The sequence below is a fragment of the Coffea eugenioides genome, unplaced genomic scaffold (assembly GCF_003713205.1).
Source record: "Coffea eugenioides isolate CCC68of unplaced genomic scaffold, Ceug_1.0 ScVebR1_1699;HRSCAF=2596, whole genome shotgun sequence".
NCBI classification, from domain to species: domain Eukaryota; kingdom Viridiplantae; phylum Streptophyta; class Magnoliopsida; order Gentianales; family Rubiaceae; genus Coffea; species Coffea eugenioides.
In genome coordinates this window covers 10,346-29,440 of record NW_020862119.1, presented here as the reverse complement: position 1 = coordinate 29,440, position 19,095 = coordinate 10,346, and the positions used below count along the sequence as shown (strand labels likewise).

Below are 19,095 nucleotides of genomic sequence, written 5' to 3'. Positions count from 1 at the left end.
GGGTTGCCTCCCAAGTAGCGCCTTTCTTTAACGTCTTTGGCTAGACATACTATGCTTGCTCACGGAGGATAAAATCTTGTAGCTCGCTTCAATGCTTCATCTTCAATATGATCCTGGTAACCCTCGTAAATAGAGTAATCCTTGAGCTCACGAGCTACGGTCTTCCCTGGACTAGTAAATGGCATCAAACAAGTCGATGATAATTTGCATTCTCCATTCACTCCTCCCTCACTTGCATTTATTGGTACAAGATATCTTGCCATCGCCACTCTTAATTTATTCCTGTCATGAAATTCAAAATCGTCTGGTATAATAAAATCAATCTGACTAACAGGAATTAAAAAATAAGAGTCAGGAAAATATTGATCAAGGAATGGAGGAGATTTCACCGCATTTGGAGATAGTTCACTGGATTCATTCACTTGAACCATTTGATGTTGGGGTCTCAATTCTTGCTCTTCAACTTTCTTTTCAACTACATTTTTAGATTCTTCTTCTCGAGACTCTTGCAGTACCATGTCATTTGTCAGAATAATTGCACTCTCATCTCCTTCAAGATTGATATTGGTTTGTGAGGGCAATTCTTCAAAGTGAGAAGCTAATCGCTCTATCCTGGATGTCAATTGACGCATTTGATCCGCCAGGTCGCGACGGCTCGCTTGTGTCTCCTGATGAAATCGATTTATATTAGCAATTAGTAATCCCATCATTTCTTCAAGAGACATACCTGACACAGAGGATGATTGCTGAGACTCTTGTTGTTGAAAATCCATTGGCCCAGTCGCATAATCAAAATTGGAATTATCCCACCATCCTTGATCATACCCGTTTGAATAAGGGTCATACTGCGTTTGATATTGGGGTGAAAAATCTCCAAAAGTATCAATTGGAGCGCTTAGATTATCTTGAAATGCGGGGCATGTGTCAGTTGAATAACCTGAATCAAAATAAGTTCCACAATTTGCAACAGCCCATTGATCATTAGGGAAAACATGAGTCTCATAACCCCATTCAGGAACAAAGTCCAGTCTATCATCAAAATATGGAATGTTAGCAGCCATAAAAAATAATAAAAAAAAAGAAAAAATAAGAGAAAAATAAATCAAAAAAAATGAAAACAAGATAAACTCAAAAAGAAACAAATTAATCAGGCACCAGTCCCCGGCAACGGCGCCAAAAATTGACAGGTGCCGAACCTGTGCAATAATAAATACCTATTCGAGAAAAATACAGATTTTTGTATATAGCGGTGAGTAGGGTCGAATCCACAGGGACTGGGGATAATTCGTTTCTTCTAGAGTCCAAAGTATGGGGGGTTTTTGGATTAAATACTAACTAAATAAATTAACTGCAGGAAATAATTGATTAAGAGAAATAATTAAGAGAAAACTCTAGCCAAGGGTACACTTCAGAAATGGTTCATGCACTGATCATTGATGCAGAAATAATTCCAACATTTAGTAATAGATTAGTTATAGTTGTCATGCACGCGATAAACAACCAACCCTTCCTTAATTTCTCGATAGCTAAGGTACGACCGTTAGCTATTTCTCTAACCCAAAAACAACCCTAGGTACGACCGTAGGATTTAATTTCTAGATTGCATTAATAATTAGAAAGGCCCAATCCTAACTAACAAACACGCTACGAGGGTTTGTTTAAACTAGATCGTATGCTCCCCTGACATAAACCCAATTACGCCAGTTGCTACTAAGATAGAGATAACGAACAATTACGGATTCAATTATCCCTATTTAGCAAAATAGCCTATGTGAATAATTAAATATTGCGCATCTATTCAATCACTCACACGAGTTATAGCAGTTAAAAGCAGGAAACATATAAATACCAATAAATTAAGGAAGCAATTAAAATAAATTAGATCTCACAGTAATTGTTGAACCAAGTCTTCAGTTGTCCCCTTGACTAGAATTAAGAGGTTAGTCCTCCATTAATGGAGAACAACCATGCGAAAGAGCTAAGAAAAGAAAACTAAAACTATGCTAAAAACTGTCTCTGTAGCCTTTCTTACAATTGTCTTTTTATAGCCAAAAGGAAGATGACCCAAGCTATCCATCCAGTGGTCCCCACAAATAAGGAACAAAAACAACTCTCAAAGCTTCCTACGTTTCTTTCCTTCCAAAGTCCAATGACTAATGCTTTTCTGTGGTCCCCGCCGCAGATTCCAAATCAAAGTACAAAAGGCAAGGCCTCTTGATGTCTCCTCCTCTTTTTCGTCTTTCATTGCTCTTAGGACTCTTAAGTACTCAAGACACTCCCAATTAGCAGAAGAAATGCAGTCCGTGTATATCACCATGTGGGCCAAGTCTGTGGCTTATTTGAAGTCTCAATTATCTCCAAAAGTCCCTCCTTTTTTGTAGTTTTCTGCTTCAATCCCTGAAATTGGGTCCAATACCAAATATAAGTAAATATTAATAATTAAAACAATATTTGGCAAGGATAAAAAGGAAAATTAACAATAAAATTGCTAACAATTAACACCCTATCAATGAATCATAGAAAGAAATGAAATTTAAGGGTAAAAAAGAGTAGGTGCTAGTACTCAATATTGATAATAATGATAATAACTCAATATTATCCAACAGCAAAATCTATAAACATTGGGAAAATAAAATCTTATAAAATGTGCAAAAAGTGACAGATTTCATAATTACCAAAGTTCAGTAACTTCCAATAACTTCCACTATTTTAACCTCTAATAATTTCTTTCTTTTTTTTTTATTTCTTCGGAAAAATTCATAATATACTTTTTTTGGTTTGCGAAAAAAAAAATTCTAATAACTTCCATTGGTCTTAATAAAATAAATAATTTTTTTTCTTAATTTGTACACCCATATATAGGGTGTCCTTTTCCATATGGATATCAGAGACTGAGGTTTCAAGTAGGGAAATACAATGAAACACGATCAATCATATGAGACACATATAAACAAAGTTAATTCAACCGATTACTAGCAAGTTCAAGTTGTAATTAATTTTTCTATGGATGAATTTGGTTCATTGGTGTTACAGTCGAGATGAGATCCAGTTTTAGAAGTTTTTGCTATAAGAAGCTGCTTAAAGAGTTATAACCATTCATCTTTCTTACGTTATAACGTGCATTTTCATCCTGTATTTTTCTAATGAGTGCCCATATAGGCACTTATTCATACATTTAAATCATTTCTAACCAATCACATAAATGCACAGCTAACAATTATTATCATACAAGTATTTTCTCTATTTAACTCTATTTTCTCAAACACGAGTACAGATTAAATCTGCTGGGAAATGTCGAGACTGGCAAAGTATGATATGAGGACAGGCAACAATAATATTACATGCAGGCATGTCATCCCCTAACATCCCGGGCCTTGTTCTTGTGTTTGCATAACATATATAATGAACAACTATAATCACAATCCAGAAATCTCTCTTCTTCCATATATGCAACAAAGAAGGAGATGCCTTATCCATGCATGTGCCTTTCTCGAAACTGAATAACTGAACAACTGAACTTACAATATGTTCTATGATGGTCAAACATCCCAAAAAAAAAAAAAAAGATTTAGAACGTTATTAATTTTTTCTTTGTCCTTGAGCAATGATTGGCTCATGGAGGTCACTATTCCCAATCCAACAGCTTTGATTATATTGCAATATCAAAGAATGCTTTGGATAATCCAGGAGAATTGAATCAGAAAATAATGATTTGAATCAAGATGAGCATGAGTACAATGCCTAGCAGCATAATCATTTTGCACTATTTTTTTGACAGTTTCTTGATTGTTAGTTGAAGGTTGACTTTAGTCAAAAACCTAAAATATGTTACAATACTTTAGAGCTTGATTTGTCTACCTTACAATCCAAATCTCAAATAGACTGTTAACGAGCTGAAGAGCAGAATTAATATTTGACCCCTAAGACACCCCCTATTGCATCTTACAATTCATAGATAGGTCCAGCAGCCCTGATATTCAAATAAACAGTTGTTTAAATGAGATTAATAATGTATTTACAAATAATCATCCATTAATGTTGTTTACCAATATAATTTCATGAAAGAAATGAAGCAATCATTTCAAAGAATTTTATTGTACTATTTGATCTTATGCAACTTCCAATGTGTAAGCAAAAGGCCAATCATGAAGCAGATTAGCCTTCTGAGAAAAGGAAACATATGTTTGTGAGATTGTTAGTTAGCACACAACAGACTGAAATAAAATGATATAGGGTCAACCAGCAGCATTAGTTAGCAAAGGTATTAGAGATCCTTTTTCAGAAATTTCTAATGCATTATTATTCAGATATTACATAGTTGTTGCCGAGGTGAATTCTAGTCGGATCAGCGAGTCACGAACACACGAGCTCATCTGCCAAACGAAGAGTAGATGGGGTTTTGTCCTCCGGTCTCACTCCGATACTTAAGTTAGATATAGTTCGGAAATTGAATGTGCAAATTAGATTGTGTACCTCATTTGGGAGTATTAGATGAGTATTTATAGTAGTTGTGCCTGTTGATGGAATGATGGGGTCTATTCCCTATCTAACATCATGAGGCAGTTTAGGGCAGCAATATCAGGTGTATGTCTGATTAGAAGGGTGGTTGGTAGCCTAATTACTCCATCAGTCACAAGTCACACAAATAGCCGAGGTGTCAGTAGTCTTGGACAAGGAGGTAGACGAGGTGGAACGCCTCTTTAGAGTAACTTCGTGGATCGCCTCGTCTGGGGGTGTCCAAAATGAGGTGTTTGTTGCTGACAGGAGTGAACGGGCTAATAGAACCGGGCAGACCGAGGTCTCCACAGTTGTCAGACCTAATACTTTTTTTTTTCCAATTAGCAAATACAACCCTTAATTACTTGGTTGCTTTCGAGTAGAGTTTAAGTAATTTCAGCCAGAGCACATATTTTGACTAAAAACATTCTGCTCTTTGATTCACCCCCTCTGGATATAACTTACCAATGGTAACATATTGCAAAAGGGAAAAGCATAATACACAATTTCCAGATTTTAAACCCAGAGATTCCCAAATTAAATCAAACAAATGACTTGGGTTTCAAGAAAAGTTCCTTCAAATTTCTTGCTCAAAATTTTTTTTTTCATATTATTTACCTAAAATACTTTGGCAACTTCCCCTATTGGACACTAAATTTGGTATGGCACATATTCCCCTTCAATCACGGCCTAATCAAGATTGTTTCTGCCTCTACTTTTTCCTTGAATCAGTGAAGCAACGTTTTTGGGGTGTAAATTGCGATCCCATTTCAGATTATTAATTGTTGACGTACATACATACATACATATATCTCAAGAAAAAAAAAATTAAAGCTAGAATCCATATAGTTTTTACAGACTAAAGGTTTGAAGACAATTTAAAGATGATCAATTAAATACTAACCCCACCGAATTACAATAGTGCTCAAATTCGAATCAATATTTTCTTTTCTAGTGAATTGTTGTATTTGAATTTCGTATTTTTAGTATTCCTGTTAGGACGAGCTCGAGTTTCAAACTTTCAATGAATGAAACTCGTTCATCAAGATAACATTGATCATGGCTAATCCTTTGATGCTTTTACAAATTCTGCTATAAGAAGCTGCTTTAAAAGTTAACCAACTCAAAAATCTTTTCCAAATTTGACTTGATTAACATTAAACTGTTATAATCAATGGCTAATTTTGCATGAACAAGTAGATTTGTTTTCACTGATAATTCCTTCATTACAACCTTCATCTCTCAACAACTACTCTTAATTTTTTCTTCTGTTTTTTTTTCATCTCTCAACTACTTAAAAACAAAGTTTGAAAAGGAACCTAAAATTTTTTCTTTTAAAAAAAGAAAAGCCTCTTCCTTCTCAGGACATAGCCCACATTTATCCATGCTATTCTATCCTCGTGGAATTTTGAATATCCATGCTAAAGAAGAAGAGCAATTAAAGGAGTTTTACAGGGATGTTTGCTTGTCATTATCTTAACTTTTCTCTCATGATCTTCCTTTAAAATTACGAAATTTTTGCAAATCAATCAATGGGATACAAACCATGTGATCGTAGAATATTTCTTCCATTTAATTATTGAGAACTAGTCTTCCATTTTGTTTTCCCAATTCTTTAAAACCCTTTTCACATTATAATAACCACGTCTCATGTGATAAGAACTTCAGCCGATAATTCTTCTGTTTCCTCTTCTTCTTGTGCTTCACGCTTGCTCATACTGTTTTTGTTGGTTAAAGTTAAACTGCCATTTCTGACATTGACTAAACACAAGAAATTAAAGCAACAAAACTATTGGCAGCATGGCGTGATTTGCTCGATCCCTACATCCACTCCAAGCCTACAAATATCGCCCATTGCTTTTCAAGTTCCTCATCCCTCAGATTATTACAGCAAAATTAATCTTAGCCTTTACAGATTCTAGTAGCCACCCCTGATAAGAAAATGAACAGCAAAATGAGATTTCTCGCTATCCCATTTCTCTTCTTTTCCTTCCTCTTGTCAGCAGCAAAGAGTGTAACGTACAATGTGCAGAGTTACGGGGCGAAATCTCACGGGAGAAGTGATTCCACGAATTCTTTTCTGAGTGCATGGGCTGCAGCTTGTGCCTCAGTTGCGCCTGCAACAATCTATGTTCCACCGGGAAGATTTTTGGTTGGTGGAGCCTCATTTTGGGGCCAAAATTGCAAGAACAATGCTATAACCATTCGCATCGATGGAACCCTTGTTGCTCCATCTGATTATAATGTTCTTGGACATTCCGGTAACTGGCTCAAGTTTGAAACAGTTAATGGACTTTCGATTTACGGTGGAACCCTTGATGGCCAAGGGACTGGTCTCTGGGCTTGCAAAAACTCCGGCAAGCATTGTCCTCAGGGAGCAACGGTAGGTTGGATAGTCTCAATATTGTTTTGAAACTTTATTTTTTTTCCAAAACAAGAACCGACATCATTTACATTACTCTAAAGGGTACGATATATTATACAATACTAACTTCCCTGAGGATTTAACTGCAGGTATCAATTAATACTGTGATGATTCAGATTCGTAACCCGTCCATTACAAAAGCGTTTTATCAATTAAACTGCTCAGAAAGTGCTTATGAATGCCAAATTGGAGTGAATTTAATCACTCCAATTTTATCATTCAATCAAAACTCATACCTACACTACATAGAGGCCTTGACCCTTGAATGCAGAGACTTCTCATTTCCTCTTTCTTTATCGGAAGCCTAAAATAATTGTCATATGACTTGAATAAAATGCTTACCCATTTTCAACATAATTGGAAATGCAAATAGTAGATAGTGATGTATTCTGGTACGTGGATTTATGCGTATAGGAATTCCATGTCAAATGACATCAAACTCCTTTGTCATATATTTCTTTTCTGCTGTCGAGGGCATTCACTTTTTTTTTTTTTTTTTTTTGCATTTGATTATTACCACCTAGTGGAATGGTTATTCTAAACATTTATTAGGGTTAGACTGTCTCGCATTCAATAACTGATCTGGAGCCTTTTGATAAATGTTTATCAAGGTCGCTATAATTATAATTAGCTAGTTAATGGTATTTGGTTTTTCTTGAAACATATAGTAGAATGTTTGGTACCTAAAATTTAAGTATACGTTTTGCATTTTTTTCCCCTCTTTTTTGCACTCCTTTCTCTTCTATAGTTCCTCCACTTTCTCAATTTCTTCTAATATTTCTTTATCTTTTTTAATTTTAATTAAAACATCGGTAGGTAGCCACTAAAAAGTAGATGGTCACAAAATCCATAGAATGGGCTTATCATACCCATTAACTCATTTCGATTAATTTTAACCAAATTATATGTATCACAAATGACTAGCTTAGTATGAAACTCGCTTACCAAATGCGTTCTAACTGATGTCAAGAGAGCGAGACAAAAAAGAAAAAGTTGATAAGAGATAATTATAAGAATAAAACTAATTAATTGTCACACTAATGAGAAATAATTAATAACTAACATTTCCGTTAAACTTACTCACACTCATTAATTGTCAAAGTGGCAATATATCTAGACATTATATTAGCAAGAAATGCCATTACTTCCTTTAATTTGGCCTTTTGAGTTCTCAATTCAACGAAATTTTGGGCTGTCTATAAATTATGAATCTGATTTCTTTAAATACATTTTTTTGGCACATTTTCAAGGAACCATTCAAATCTAAATGCTGCTAAGATGTATGAGCTAAGCAACTTAATGGCCTGCAGTCTGTCTAAGTAATGCTTCTTTTTTTTTAAATGGCCTTTTTTCATGCATGCAGACATTGGGATTTACCAACTCAAACAACATTGCAATTGCCGGCCTTACTTCTCTCAATAGCCAATTATTCCACTTGGTGTTCAACGGCTGCAATACCGTGAAACTGCAAGGAGTAAAGGTTTCGGCGGCCGGAAACAGCCCCAACACGGACGGGATTCATGTGCAATATTCATCAGGAGTCACAATCTTGAATTCCAAGATCAGTACTGGAGATGACTGCGTTTCAATTGGCCCTGGCACTACTAGTTTGTGGATTGAAAATGTTCTTTGTGGCCCTGGCCATGGTATCAGGTAACTAAAATTAATAATCATCTTCTTTTTAAAGAACCAATTTTATTTATTTGGAAAATCTGAGTCTGATTATTATTGTTATTATTATTATTATTATTATTGGGGGTCAGCATTGGGAGTCTTGGAAAAGATTTTGAAGAAGAGGGAGTCCAGAATGTGACTGTAAAAAATGTTACATTCAAGAATACACAGAATGGTGTAAGGATTAAATCATGGGGTAGGCCAAGCAAAGGTTTTGTCAAGGATGTTTTGTTCCAGCATGCCACTATGATCAATGTCCAAAACCCCATCATTATTGATCAGAACTATTGCCCAGATAACATCAACTGTCCTGGCCAGGTAAACTTCTACATATATAAATTATTTCACTTCCTGGCTAAAGATAATGAAGAGTTTGTGTTAACCCTTTTTCCATTTGAACAAAAGAAAGTAAAGCATGAAGATGGACAACTAGGTGAAAATCTCTTTCTGCATATTTCAAAATGCACAAAATTTTCTGATAACTTGTACTTCAATATTTTTGACAGGTGTCTGGCATAAAAATAAATGATGTTACGTATCAAGACATCCACGGAACATCAGCAACAGAAATTGCAGTCAAATTTGATTGTAGCAAGAAGAATCCATGCAGCGGAATAAGATTGGAAGATGTGAAGTTGACATACAAAAATCAACCAGCCAAATCATCTTGTGCCAATGCTGCTGGAACTACACTTGGTCTGCTTGGCCCTGCTGGAACTACGTGCGGCTGAGGCGTTGGCGTAGTGTTATCGTTCGCCTGGCCATGCAATAGACTGAGAATTAGTTTCCAATAGTAAAATGGATTTAATTTAAGTTACTCAATTTGCATGGCCCCTTTGTTCTTATCCTACAAAATTTTATGTTTTTGGACTAATCAGATTTAAAGGGTTTATCTTAATGAAAAATTTGTAATCCAATGCCAAAGAAGTATGAATCATAGAAAGAAATGAAATTTAAGGATAAAAAAGAGTAGGTGCTAGTACTCAATATTGATAATAATGATAATAACTCAATATTATCCAACAGAAAAATCTATAAACATTGGAAAAATAAAATCTTATAAAATGTGCAAAAAGTGACAGATTTCATAATTACCAAAGTTCAGTAACTTCCAATAACTTCCACTATTTTAACCTCTAATAATTTCTTTTTTTTTATTTCTTCGGAAAAATTCATAATATACTTTTTTTGGTTCGCGAAAAAAAAAATTCTAATAACTTCCATTGGTCTTAATAAAATAAATAATTTTTTTTCTTAATTTGTACACCCATATATAGGGTGTCCTTTTCCATATGGATATCAGAGACTGAGGTTTCAAGTAGGGAAATACAATGAAACACGATCAATCATATGAGACACATATAAACAAAGTTAATTCAACCGATTACTAGCAAGTTCAAGTTGTAATTAATTTTTCTATGGATGAATTTGGTTCATTGGTGTTACAGTCGAGATGAGATCCAGTTTTAGAAGTTTTTGCTATAAGAAGCTGCTTAAAGAGTTATAACCATTCATCTTTCTTACGTTATAACGTGCATTTTCATCCTGTATTTTTCTAATGAGTGCCCATATAGGCACTTATTCATACATTTAAATCATTTCTAACCAATCACATAAATGCACAGCTAACAATTATTATCATACAAGTATTTTCTCTATTTAACTCTATTTTCTCAAACACGAGTACAGATTAAATCTGCTGGGAAATGTCGAGACTGGCAAAGTATGATATGAGGCAAGGCAACAATAATAATACATGCAGGCATGTCATCCCCTAACACGGTACCCGGGCCTTGTTCTTGTGTTTGTATAACATATATAATGAACAACTCCAATCACAATCCAGAAATCTTTCCACGCGTGGGCCTTTCTCGAAACTGAATAATTGAACTTACAATATGTTCTATGAAGGTCAAACATCCCAAAAAAAAAAAAAAAGATTTAGAACGTTATTAATTTTTTCTTTGTCCTTTGATAAGAGTTTATTTTACGTATTTTTAAGTGCATTTTATTAGTAAATTTTGAGTTGATTATTTAGTTTTATAATTAAAATAACTAAGGTTTTGGTAAAAATATACATTTTTTGTAAAAGTGGCTAATATTGCATTTCTATTGATTTTAATAGTAAAAACTTCATTTTCATACAGGAATGATGATTCAACCACCAAAGGATGTCAATTGAAGTGAAAAATAGAGATTTGGTGATGAATTCAAAGTGGTAAAAAGAAAAATGAAGTGAAAAACGTTTAAGTAAGGAAATGCAAGTCAAGACAGTTTTGACACTCTTCGGTATTTCGACTATATCTAGAGCTACACTGATCGGATTGAGGTGATCTTTATACTGTTTTAAAGCTAAGAAAGAGATATACAATTTGTATGAAGACATCGAAATCCATTTCTACCATATTCATGGGCAAAAAGTTGGAATACAGAAGCTGCACTCTGTGGTCGGAATTGGAAACAGAGGTTTGACCAGGTGATAGTATTTCGATCATATCTCAGGATACACAACTCCGATTTGGATTTGTTTTAGAGCATTGGAAAGCTAACCCAAAGGGCTACAACTTTTGTGATTTGCACAAAAGCCAGTTCGGCCTTCATCATGGAGAAAAATGCAGTTGAATTGAGGTCAAAAGTAAAAACGCGTATGGCAGCCGAATTTCTGCAATTGGCTCAGCGATTTTTCTCATCTTCACACTACTTTTCAGCTAGAGTTGGAGAGAAAACGTAGGCTGCATATGTTTCTGATGAACAAAGGAAGAAAAATAGCTTATTATCAAGTCAAAAATATACGGTAGAGTAAAGAGGCTGGAACTTTGTGTTTGTTGACTTGGTTAACACCAGATTTGGAGAATCAAAGTGGAGAGTCATAGCAGAAATTTTTGACTGGTAAGGGAAGGACTTTTCATCAGCTTATATGCAGAGACATTTGAGGTCTATGATCATACGGGAAAAGCTTGGAATCTGTAAAAATGTAGCTTTTCCATTCTCTTAGTGTTAGTTTAGCTTAGTATAGAGTAAGATAGTTCATCCATTCTTGTTATTAGTTAGATAAAGAAGAAGATAGAGGATGAAGAAGGCAAGGAAGAAAGCTCATGTGACAAGGGTTGTATTCCTTCCAAATCTTTATCTTTTGTACTTGATTCCAAGTTTAGTTAATATACAAGTTCTGGATTTTGTGTTTAATATGTGTCTCTAAAGTTTATGCCTTGGGTTTGGTTGAACTTTCTATAATTGTTAGTGTTTATTATTTGGTTATTTGATTGCTATGATTTGAACAAGTTATTTAGCACTTTGGCTCTTTAAATCATGATTAATCTGGTACCACTGATTGTGATTATCCAAGGTGTTGTTTCTGCAATGAAAATTGAGATTTAACACTAGTTCAAGAAGTGCTAGATATAGGGAGTACACTCACGAAAGTAGAGGTGCACCTATGTGGTTTTTAGTGATTCATTTCATGTAATTTCACTGAAGAAATGAACTTGTAACTAATTTCATAACCATGAGAATAGGTATGGATTAGTTATAAGTATAATTGATTCACTACGAAAGTAGGATTCAAATGCATAAGGAAATTACACCATAACTAGCCTAGATGTAGTACTCAATGATCCAAATATAGCACTTGCATGAGTAGTTAGGGATACCACAACCTAAGGAGCTTTTATTTGTGTAATTTCAGTAGGTTAAATTTGTTATAATTCATTGATAGTCTAAATAATAGAGAAGCTTTAGTAATACCGGTAATTGTTCACTTTTCCCTGTGGGATCGACCCGATATATACCCTAAACTACTAGTTGACCTATATACTTGCAGTGAACGGGTGTAATTCGATTTTTTAACTTGTACGTATGTAAAATACCCGTCATCCTTGAGCAATGATTGGCTCATGGAGTTCACTATTCCCAATCCAACAGCTTTGATTACGCTGCAATATCAAAGGCTGATTTGGATAATCGAGGAGAATTGAATCAGAAAAAATAATAATTTGAATCAAGGTGAACATGAGTACAATCACTAGAAGCATAATCATTTTCCACTAATTTTTTTTTTGTTTACAGTTTCTTGACTTTAGTCAAAAACCTAAACTATGTTACACTACCTTAGAGCTTGATTTGTCTACCCTACAACCCAAATCTCAAATAGACTGTTAACGAGCTGAAGAGCTGAATTAATATTTGAAGAAGAATCCGTATCTTTTGCTGACAAAAAATAGATAAATCAACAAATTAACAAGAATCCAGAGATCAGAATTCCAAGATCTCTTATCCAATTCGAATATTCTTTAGCAAACAAAGCCAAAAAAAAAAAAACATCTATAAGTCATGTGCATGTTTTGAGTTCACATGGCTTTGACAGGTGCCGAACCTGTGCAATAATAATAATAAATATAGAACCTAGCTACCACTAAAAGCAGTCAATAATTAACCCTAGGTACTGGAGTAGGGACTCTAGGTGTGCAATGGGTTACTTGATTCACCCAGTTCCCGAAGAGTTTGCTTAACCCGATATACCAGAATTAATTAGTTGATACAAATTACTAAATAGTAGACAGTGGCAAGTAGGGTCGTCTCCTCAGGGACTGGAGATATCTGTCTCTTTTAAAGTCCAATTGACAAGGGGGGATTTCACCAGAATGAAACTAAAAACAATTAAGCAATTTAACTAAAAATGAATAAATAACTAGCACAAATATAGCAGGAATTTAATCAGGAATAAATAAATTCTAGCCAAGGATGCAACTACTCAGGCACAGTCCATTTATCCGATCATTGATGCAAGAGAGGTTCACTTAATTTATTAACAGGCTAGTTATAGCCATCGATGAACTCTAATGACAAATTTTTCCTTAATTTATAGGTGACCAAGGTACGACCATTAATCACCCCTAACCAGAAAAGTACTCCTAGGTACGACCATAGGAATTAATTCTCCAATTGCATTAATAACCAGAAAAACATAGCCCTAATCAATAACACACTACGAGGGTTATTTAAATTAGATTGCACGTTCCCCTAATGTGTAAACACACCAGTTGCCACTAATGTTAATCAATCAAACAATTACGGATTTAATTGACTAACTTGGCACGAGATTAATAAATCACATTGAACGTCGGGCCCTTGACATCCAAGTAATAAAATAATCCCATGAAAATTCAAACAAACAACGTGCAAATATTAATAAATAAAGGAACACGTGAAAACTAATTAGATCTCACAGATTTTCGGGACTGCACCGTCGAGTTGACCCTTGACTAGATGGAATACTTAGCCACGCCGCATAATTAAATCACCACACGAATTAATAAAATGCAAAAGCATCCCGCTTGTATTAGAACGTGGGGAATAAACGATGTTCTTCCCGTTGGGGAATACTGTCGAACACCTGGCGTGTGCCAGAGGCTAGTCAGGAGAAGGAAAAAAGAAAAACTAAAGACTAGGCTAAAAACTAAAACTAAAAGGTGGTCCCCTTGCTTCTGTACGTTCGTTGCCTTTTAAAGAGCCAAGAGAAAGATTACTCCAAGCTCATCCAGTGGTCCCCACGATATATCACAAGACTGCCGAATCCTTCTCAATGTTTTGAGCCTCTGCGCGGTCCCCACCAACCAGGTACAAGCCTCCAAGTTCTACTTTCTTGGCTTCCTACGTTGCTTTCTTAAGAGCCAGAGGACCAAAGCTATTCCGTGGGCCTCCACCGAATTGAGAGGATGAACTACCAAGGATAGGCCCTGCCGAATTGACTCTTGTCTCCTATTGCTAGTAGGACCATTTGGCAATTTTCCGCTTCACTTCTGAAATTCATTCAAAATACCAAATATGAGTAAATATCAGCAATTAACACAATATTTGTCAGGGATAGAAGGGGAAATTAATAATAAAAATACTAACAAATTATACCCTATCAATTCCCCCCACACCTGAATCATGCTTGCCCTCAAGCATGGGGACAACTCAACTCAACAATGGCTAGCTTTCACATTATCATTACCAGCTGTGCTTATACCAAAATCAAGATTTAGTGGCTAAGTGTAGAGAGGCATCCCTCCCGGTTAGCTCCTAAGTTCATAGACCTGTCCAGTTCATGGCTAACTCGCCTAGGAAATCCAAATATTAACTAACAACAGTCAGTAATTAAGTCAACTGGCAACCAAAATCTCAACAGTGCGAACCAAGGATCGGCAGGCCAACATGATCATAAACTCAAATTTTCCACATCTGATTTTCTTTTTTCTTTTTTTTCTTTTTTTTTTCTTTTTCTATTTTTTTTTTATAATACACGAATAACGCTTAGTCCCAAGCTATTCAAGTCTTTTGACGCGAACTCTGACATTTTTAGATGAAAGAGCCCAGTTACTCAACTTTTCACAGCGTCAGAACTACTTACTCATAGTTACGCCACTTTTTGACGCGAGAGCCGACACTTGTGGTGAAGGCTCCCGGTTACTAGGTGGCGACACTAGCGGAGTATAGCCATATATTATTCACCAATAAGCACCAAAATACCAAGTAATTACAGATCATAGCCTGTGTCATGTCCTAAATATGGAGAACTAAGGTAAACAGGAGACCAATCTGCCCACAATGCCAGCAAAATATTCACATCGCCTAAACAAGTTAGCCATAAATTGCACCAAGTCCTAAACTCCAAATATTCACCAAGACAGCATGCTCTTACTTGCCACCGAAACTCAAGTCATAGTATAAACCACAACTAACAAGAAGAAAGTGAGCTGCCAACATATTCACCAAGATAAAAGTAAGGGAAAACACCCAAAAGGGATAAAGGAACAACACCTAAACAGAAAATACTTAAACTAAAAACATAGGAAAAACACCCCAGAAACGGAAATGGGAAATATCTAGCACTCAAACAAAGACCCCCCCACACCTAAATGACACATTGCCCTCAATGTGCTAAACCAGCATTAAAAGTAAAGAGAAGGGTAACGGTACTTCCCCAGAGTCGTCAGAACATGGGAGGGTTAGGCGGGATCTGAGGAGGGAACCCGGCTTGCTGCATAAATGCCGCGAGATTCTGCGCCATATTGTGAATGTTAACGTCCATGTGTTTCTGCCGTGTCTCAAGCCGCTCAACCGTGTTTCGGAGCTGGTGCCATTCCTCGGCCGTAGGGCCGGAGGGGGGAGCGGAAGAAGAAGGACCGGGGTCACCGCCCGCCGTGGAAGCGTTGGCAAAGGATGAACGAGGAGGAGGTCTAATCGGCCTCGGGGGAACAATCTCCTACCCGTTGTCACCCTCCCGTACCAAATCCATTCGCTCCAAGCACGGGATGTCCAAAGCCTCCATTTGACAAGCAACATGTAAATCATGGTTAGAGAGATCAAGCAACTGCAAGTTAACAGCCAAATGGGTGATATATGACCCAAGAATCAAGGGACGCTTCTTTTTTGTCAAAACAGACTTAAATTGAGAAGCGAGCCAGCACCCCAAATTAACCTTAATATTATTATGCATGCACCATATGAAAAAGAACTCTGGCTTGGACAATATACCCGAACTATCCCGCCTACCCGAGAAACTATACGCTAGGAAGCGCTGGATGTAGCGAGAAGCCGGGTCCTTGATGTACGAGCTCTTGGACTGGCGAGGATCATAAGAGGCAGGGTCGACGGACAGCGCCTCCCACATACTTCGATAACGAGAGAAGAAAGGCTCTATGTAGTCGCACGCACTCTCGGCATACTCCCGAGAGGCGGCATAGGCCGGATCAATAAAGCCAAAAGCTAAATTAAAATCAGTAATCGACTGGTGGAACTCCTGACCCATCAAGCGAAAGTGAATGACATCGGGGGTAGACACAGAATAACCAGTAGTAATGGTGAACTCAAAAGTGGCATAGAACTCCCTAACCAACTCAACAAAGGCAGGGAGATCAACAATACGGGAATATGGGCGCCACCCAATGCCATGGATCACATGGTGGAAGGGTTCGCTAATATTTAGAAGGCCCAAGGTAGCGGCGTCCAGATATCGGCAAGGAGTGATTTGCCGCTCACAACAAACAGCATATCGCTGCTTGTCGGCGGCCCTAGTGAAGTGCAAATTTCCCCCAAAATGTGCAGGGTCAGAAATATGGACGCCCCTCTGTCTCCCCAGGCGAGCTCTCCTCCCAGAGGAAGAAGGTTCGTGCGAGGAGTCTGAGGCGGGAATCGTGGGTGTGGGTGTTGGAGGCTGTGATTGCCTAGGTGTCCTAGATTTAGAAGAAGTTCGGGGCTTCACCATGGTGACCAACAGGCAAATCACAACAATAGAACGCACAATATAAGCGTCACGGGCGCCCCCAAAAAGCAAATATAAGCGATCGCAGCAATTCACCCACAATTGGAAATGAAATATACGAAACAGACACTCGTGGACCTATAACTGGAGTCACTGTCCCCAGATGGACAGTCAACAACCCAAAACAGGTTACTAAAATTAGCAATTAACCCCAAAGAGCTAGCAATTCCAGCAACAACAGAAATTACCCAATGAATTAATCTGCTCGACACGCCCTCAAAGAAACCCAACCCCAAAATGTGCAGGAGAAACTCCAAATAAAGCAGCAGACGACAAAACAAGAAAATTATCCCAATTGCGAATCAATTCCAGCAATTAGCTTCTGGAAATTGCGAAAGAGGAAAGGCGAACAATACCTCCACCTGTCAATTTGGACAGGTGGTGCTGTGGCGACGGCGAGCTGCGGCGTGCGGCTGCTGAAGTGCGGCGGCTGTGCAGAGAGACGATGGGTGGAGCTTCGTGCGGCGCGCGGCTGTGGCGTGGCTGTGGACAGTCGTGCGGCTAGGGCGGCGGTTGCTGGGGTTGCGCGTGAAACTTGGCGGCTCGCAGGGGTCAGCAGCGGGCGGCGGCTCGCGGCAAAGCAGATCTGGCGGTGGACAGCAGCGGAGAGAGAGAGGGAGAGAGAGACGCGGGCTGCTGTGGATCCCAGGTGGCAGTCAACGGCGGCCGTGGCCGTCGCGTGGAGTCGCAGGCGGCCGCGTGTCAAGGAGGAACGGCGGCGCGCGGTCTGGTCGAGGAAGAGGGTGGCGCGCGGTGGAGTTGGAGATGGCGGTATGCACGGGCGGCAGACAGAGCAAAACAGAGGAGAAGGAAGAAAGAAAAGAAAAAGAAAGAAGAAGAAAGAAAAAAGAAAGAAAAGAAAAGAAGGAAAAGAAAAACTGTTTTTTTTTTTAAAATGTCTTTAGGCTCCTTTGAAGCCACGGAAAAAAAACAAAATATTCCCTCTTTGAATTTCTGACTAAACAACGGTGATTTTAAAAATTTTTTTTTTAAATTTAATTTAATTTTTTTTTTTGAGTCGTCAAACATGGCGTGGGCACGCCAAGATTAGAGAGCATCCACTGCCTTCGAGAGTTACCTTACGCACTTTAACGCGTGCCCTCCTCTCGTGGGCACGCCAAGATTCTATTTTCTGCCGGCGTTGCAAGGTGTTGAGAATTTACCAACACGGCGCGGGCACACCATGTTTTACGAGCATCCTCTGCCCATGGGACTTGGACTTAGACGCTTAACACGTGCCCTCCTCGCGTGGGCACGCCAAGATTACCTATCCTGATCAAAGTTAGAAAACATCAAGAGTGACTAGTACCCACGTGAGAAACGACATAATTAAATAATTAAGCACTAAAACAACAAAATTAACAATTGGGTTGCCTCCCAAAAGCGCCTTTCTTTAACGTCTTTGGCTAGACGATGTACACAACTTTGCTTAAACTAAGCAAGTAGGGTCCTCCAAGTGCATCATCTCCACCCGTTCAGTTGGAACCCCTTCATAATACGGCTTGAGACGATGACCATTCACCACAAATTTCTTCTCAGTCTTCAAGCTTTTGATCTCTACTGCACCATAATGAAAGGCATTAGTCACAACAAAAGGGCCAATCCAACGAGAACGTAATTTACCTGGAAATAACTTAATTTGGAGTGGTACAGTAGAACTTTTTGCCCACACTCGAATGTCTTCCTTGAGATCTGTTGGTCATGAAAAATCTTATTTTTTCCTTATAAATCACCGCATTCTCATAGGCTTCATTGCGAATCTCCTCCAATTCTTGTAACTGTAACTTCCGTTGAATACCGCCCTCCTCAATATCCATATTGCATTGTTTTACCGCCCAAAATGCTCTATGCTCGAACTCCACTGGAAGATGACAAGGTTTACCAAATACTAACCTATAGGGAGACATTCCTATAGGTGTCTTGTAAGCGGTTCTGTATGCCCACAAAGCATCTTCCAACCTTGAACTCCAATCCTTCCTATCAGGGCGGACCATCTTTTCCAAAATAGACTTTATTTCCCTATTCGAGACTTCAGCCTGGCCATTGGTCTGTGGATGGTAGGAAGTGGAAACCTTATGAAGTACACCATATCTCCTGAACAAAGCAGCAATTGTCTTGTTGCAAAAATGCGTCCCTCTATCACTCACAACTGCCCGTGGCATTCCAAATCGCACAAAAATGTTAGACTTTATGA

The 19,095-nt window shown here is 37.8% G+C and overlaps 1 protein-coding gene across 1 annotated transcript; it reads left to right on the top strand.

The window, feature by feature from the left end:
* The first annotated feature begins 6,451 nt into the window (after positions 1 to 6,451).
* LOC113755759 (polygalacturonase-like) lies at positions 6,452 to 15,803 on the top strand. Its single transcript, XM_027299668.1, has 5 exons — positions 6,452 to 6,880; positions 8,286 to 8,575; positions 8,686 to 8,914; positions 9,103 to 9,317; positions 15,527 to 15,803. The coding sequence occupies exons 1-5, from the start codon at positions 6,452 to 6,454 to the stop codon at positions 15,801 to 15,803; spliced, it is 1,440 nt and encodes a 479-aa protein (XP_027155469.1).
* The last annotated feature ends 3,292 nt before the right edge of the window (positions 15,804 to 19,095 follow it).

Excerpts from the sequence above, each read along its gene's own strand:
- LOC113755759 (XM_027299668.1), top strand. The coding sequence starts at position 6,452 with ATGAGATTTCTCGCTATCCCATTTCTCTTCTTTTCCTTCCTCTTGTCA. Across the intron at positions 6,881-8,285 it reads ATTGTCCTCAGGGAGCAACG|ACATTGGGATTTACCAACTC; the intron begins GTAGGTTGGATA and ends TCATGCATGCAG. Across the intron at positions 8,576-8,685 it reads GGCCCTGGCCATGGTATCAG|CATTGGGAGTCTTGGAAAAG; the intron begins GTAACTAAAATT and ends ATTGGGGGTCAG.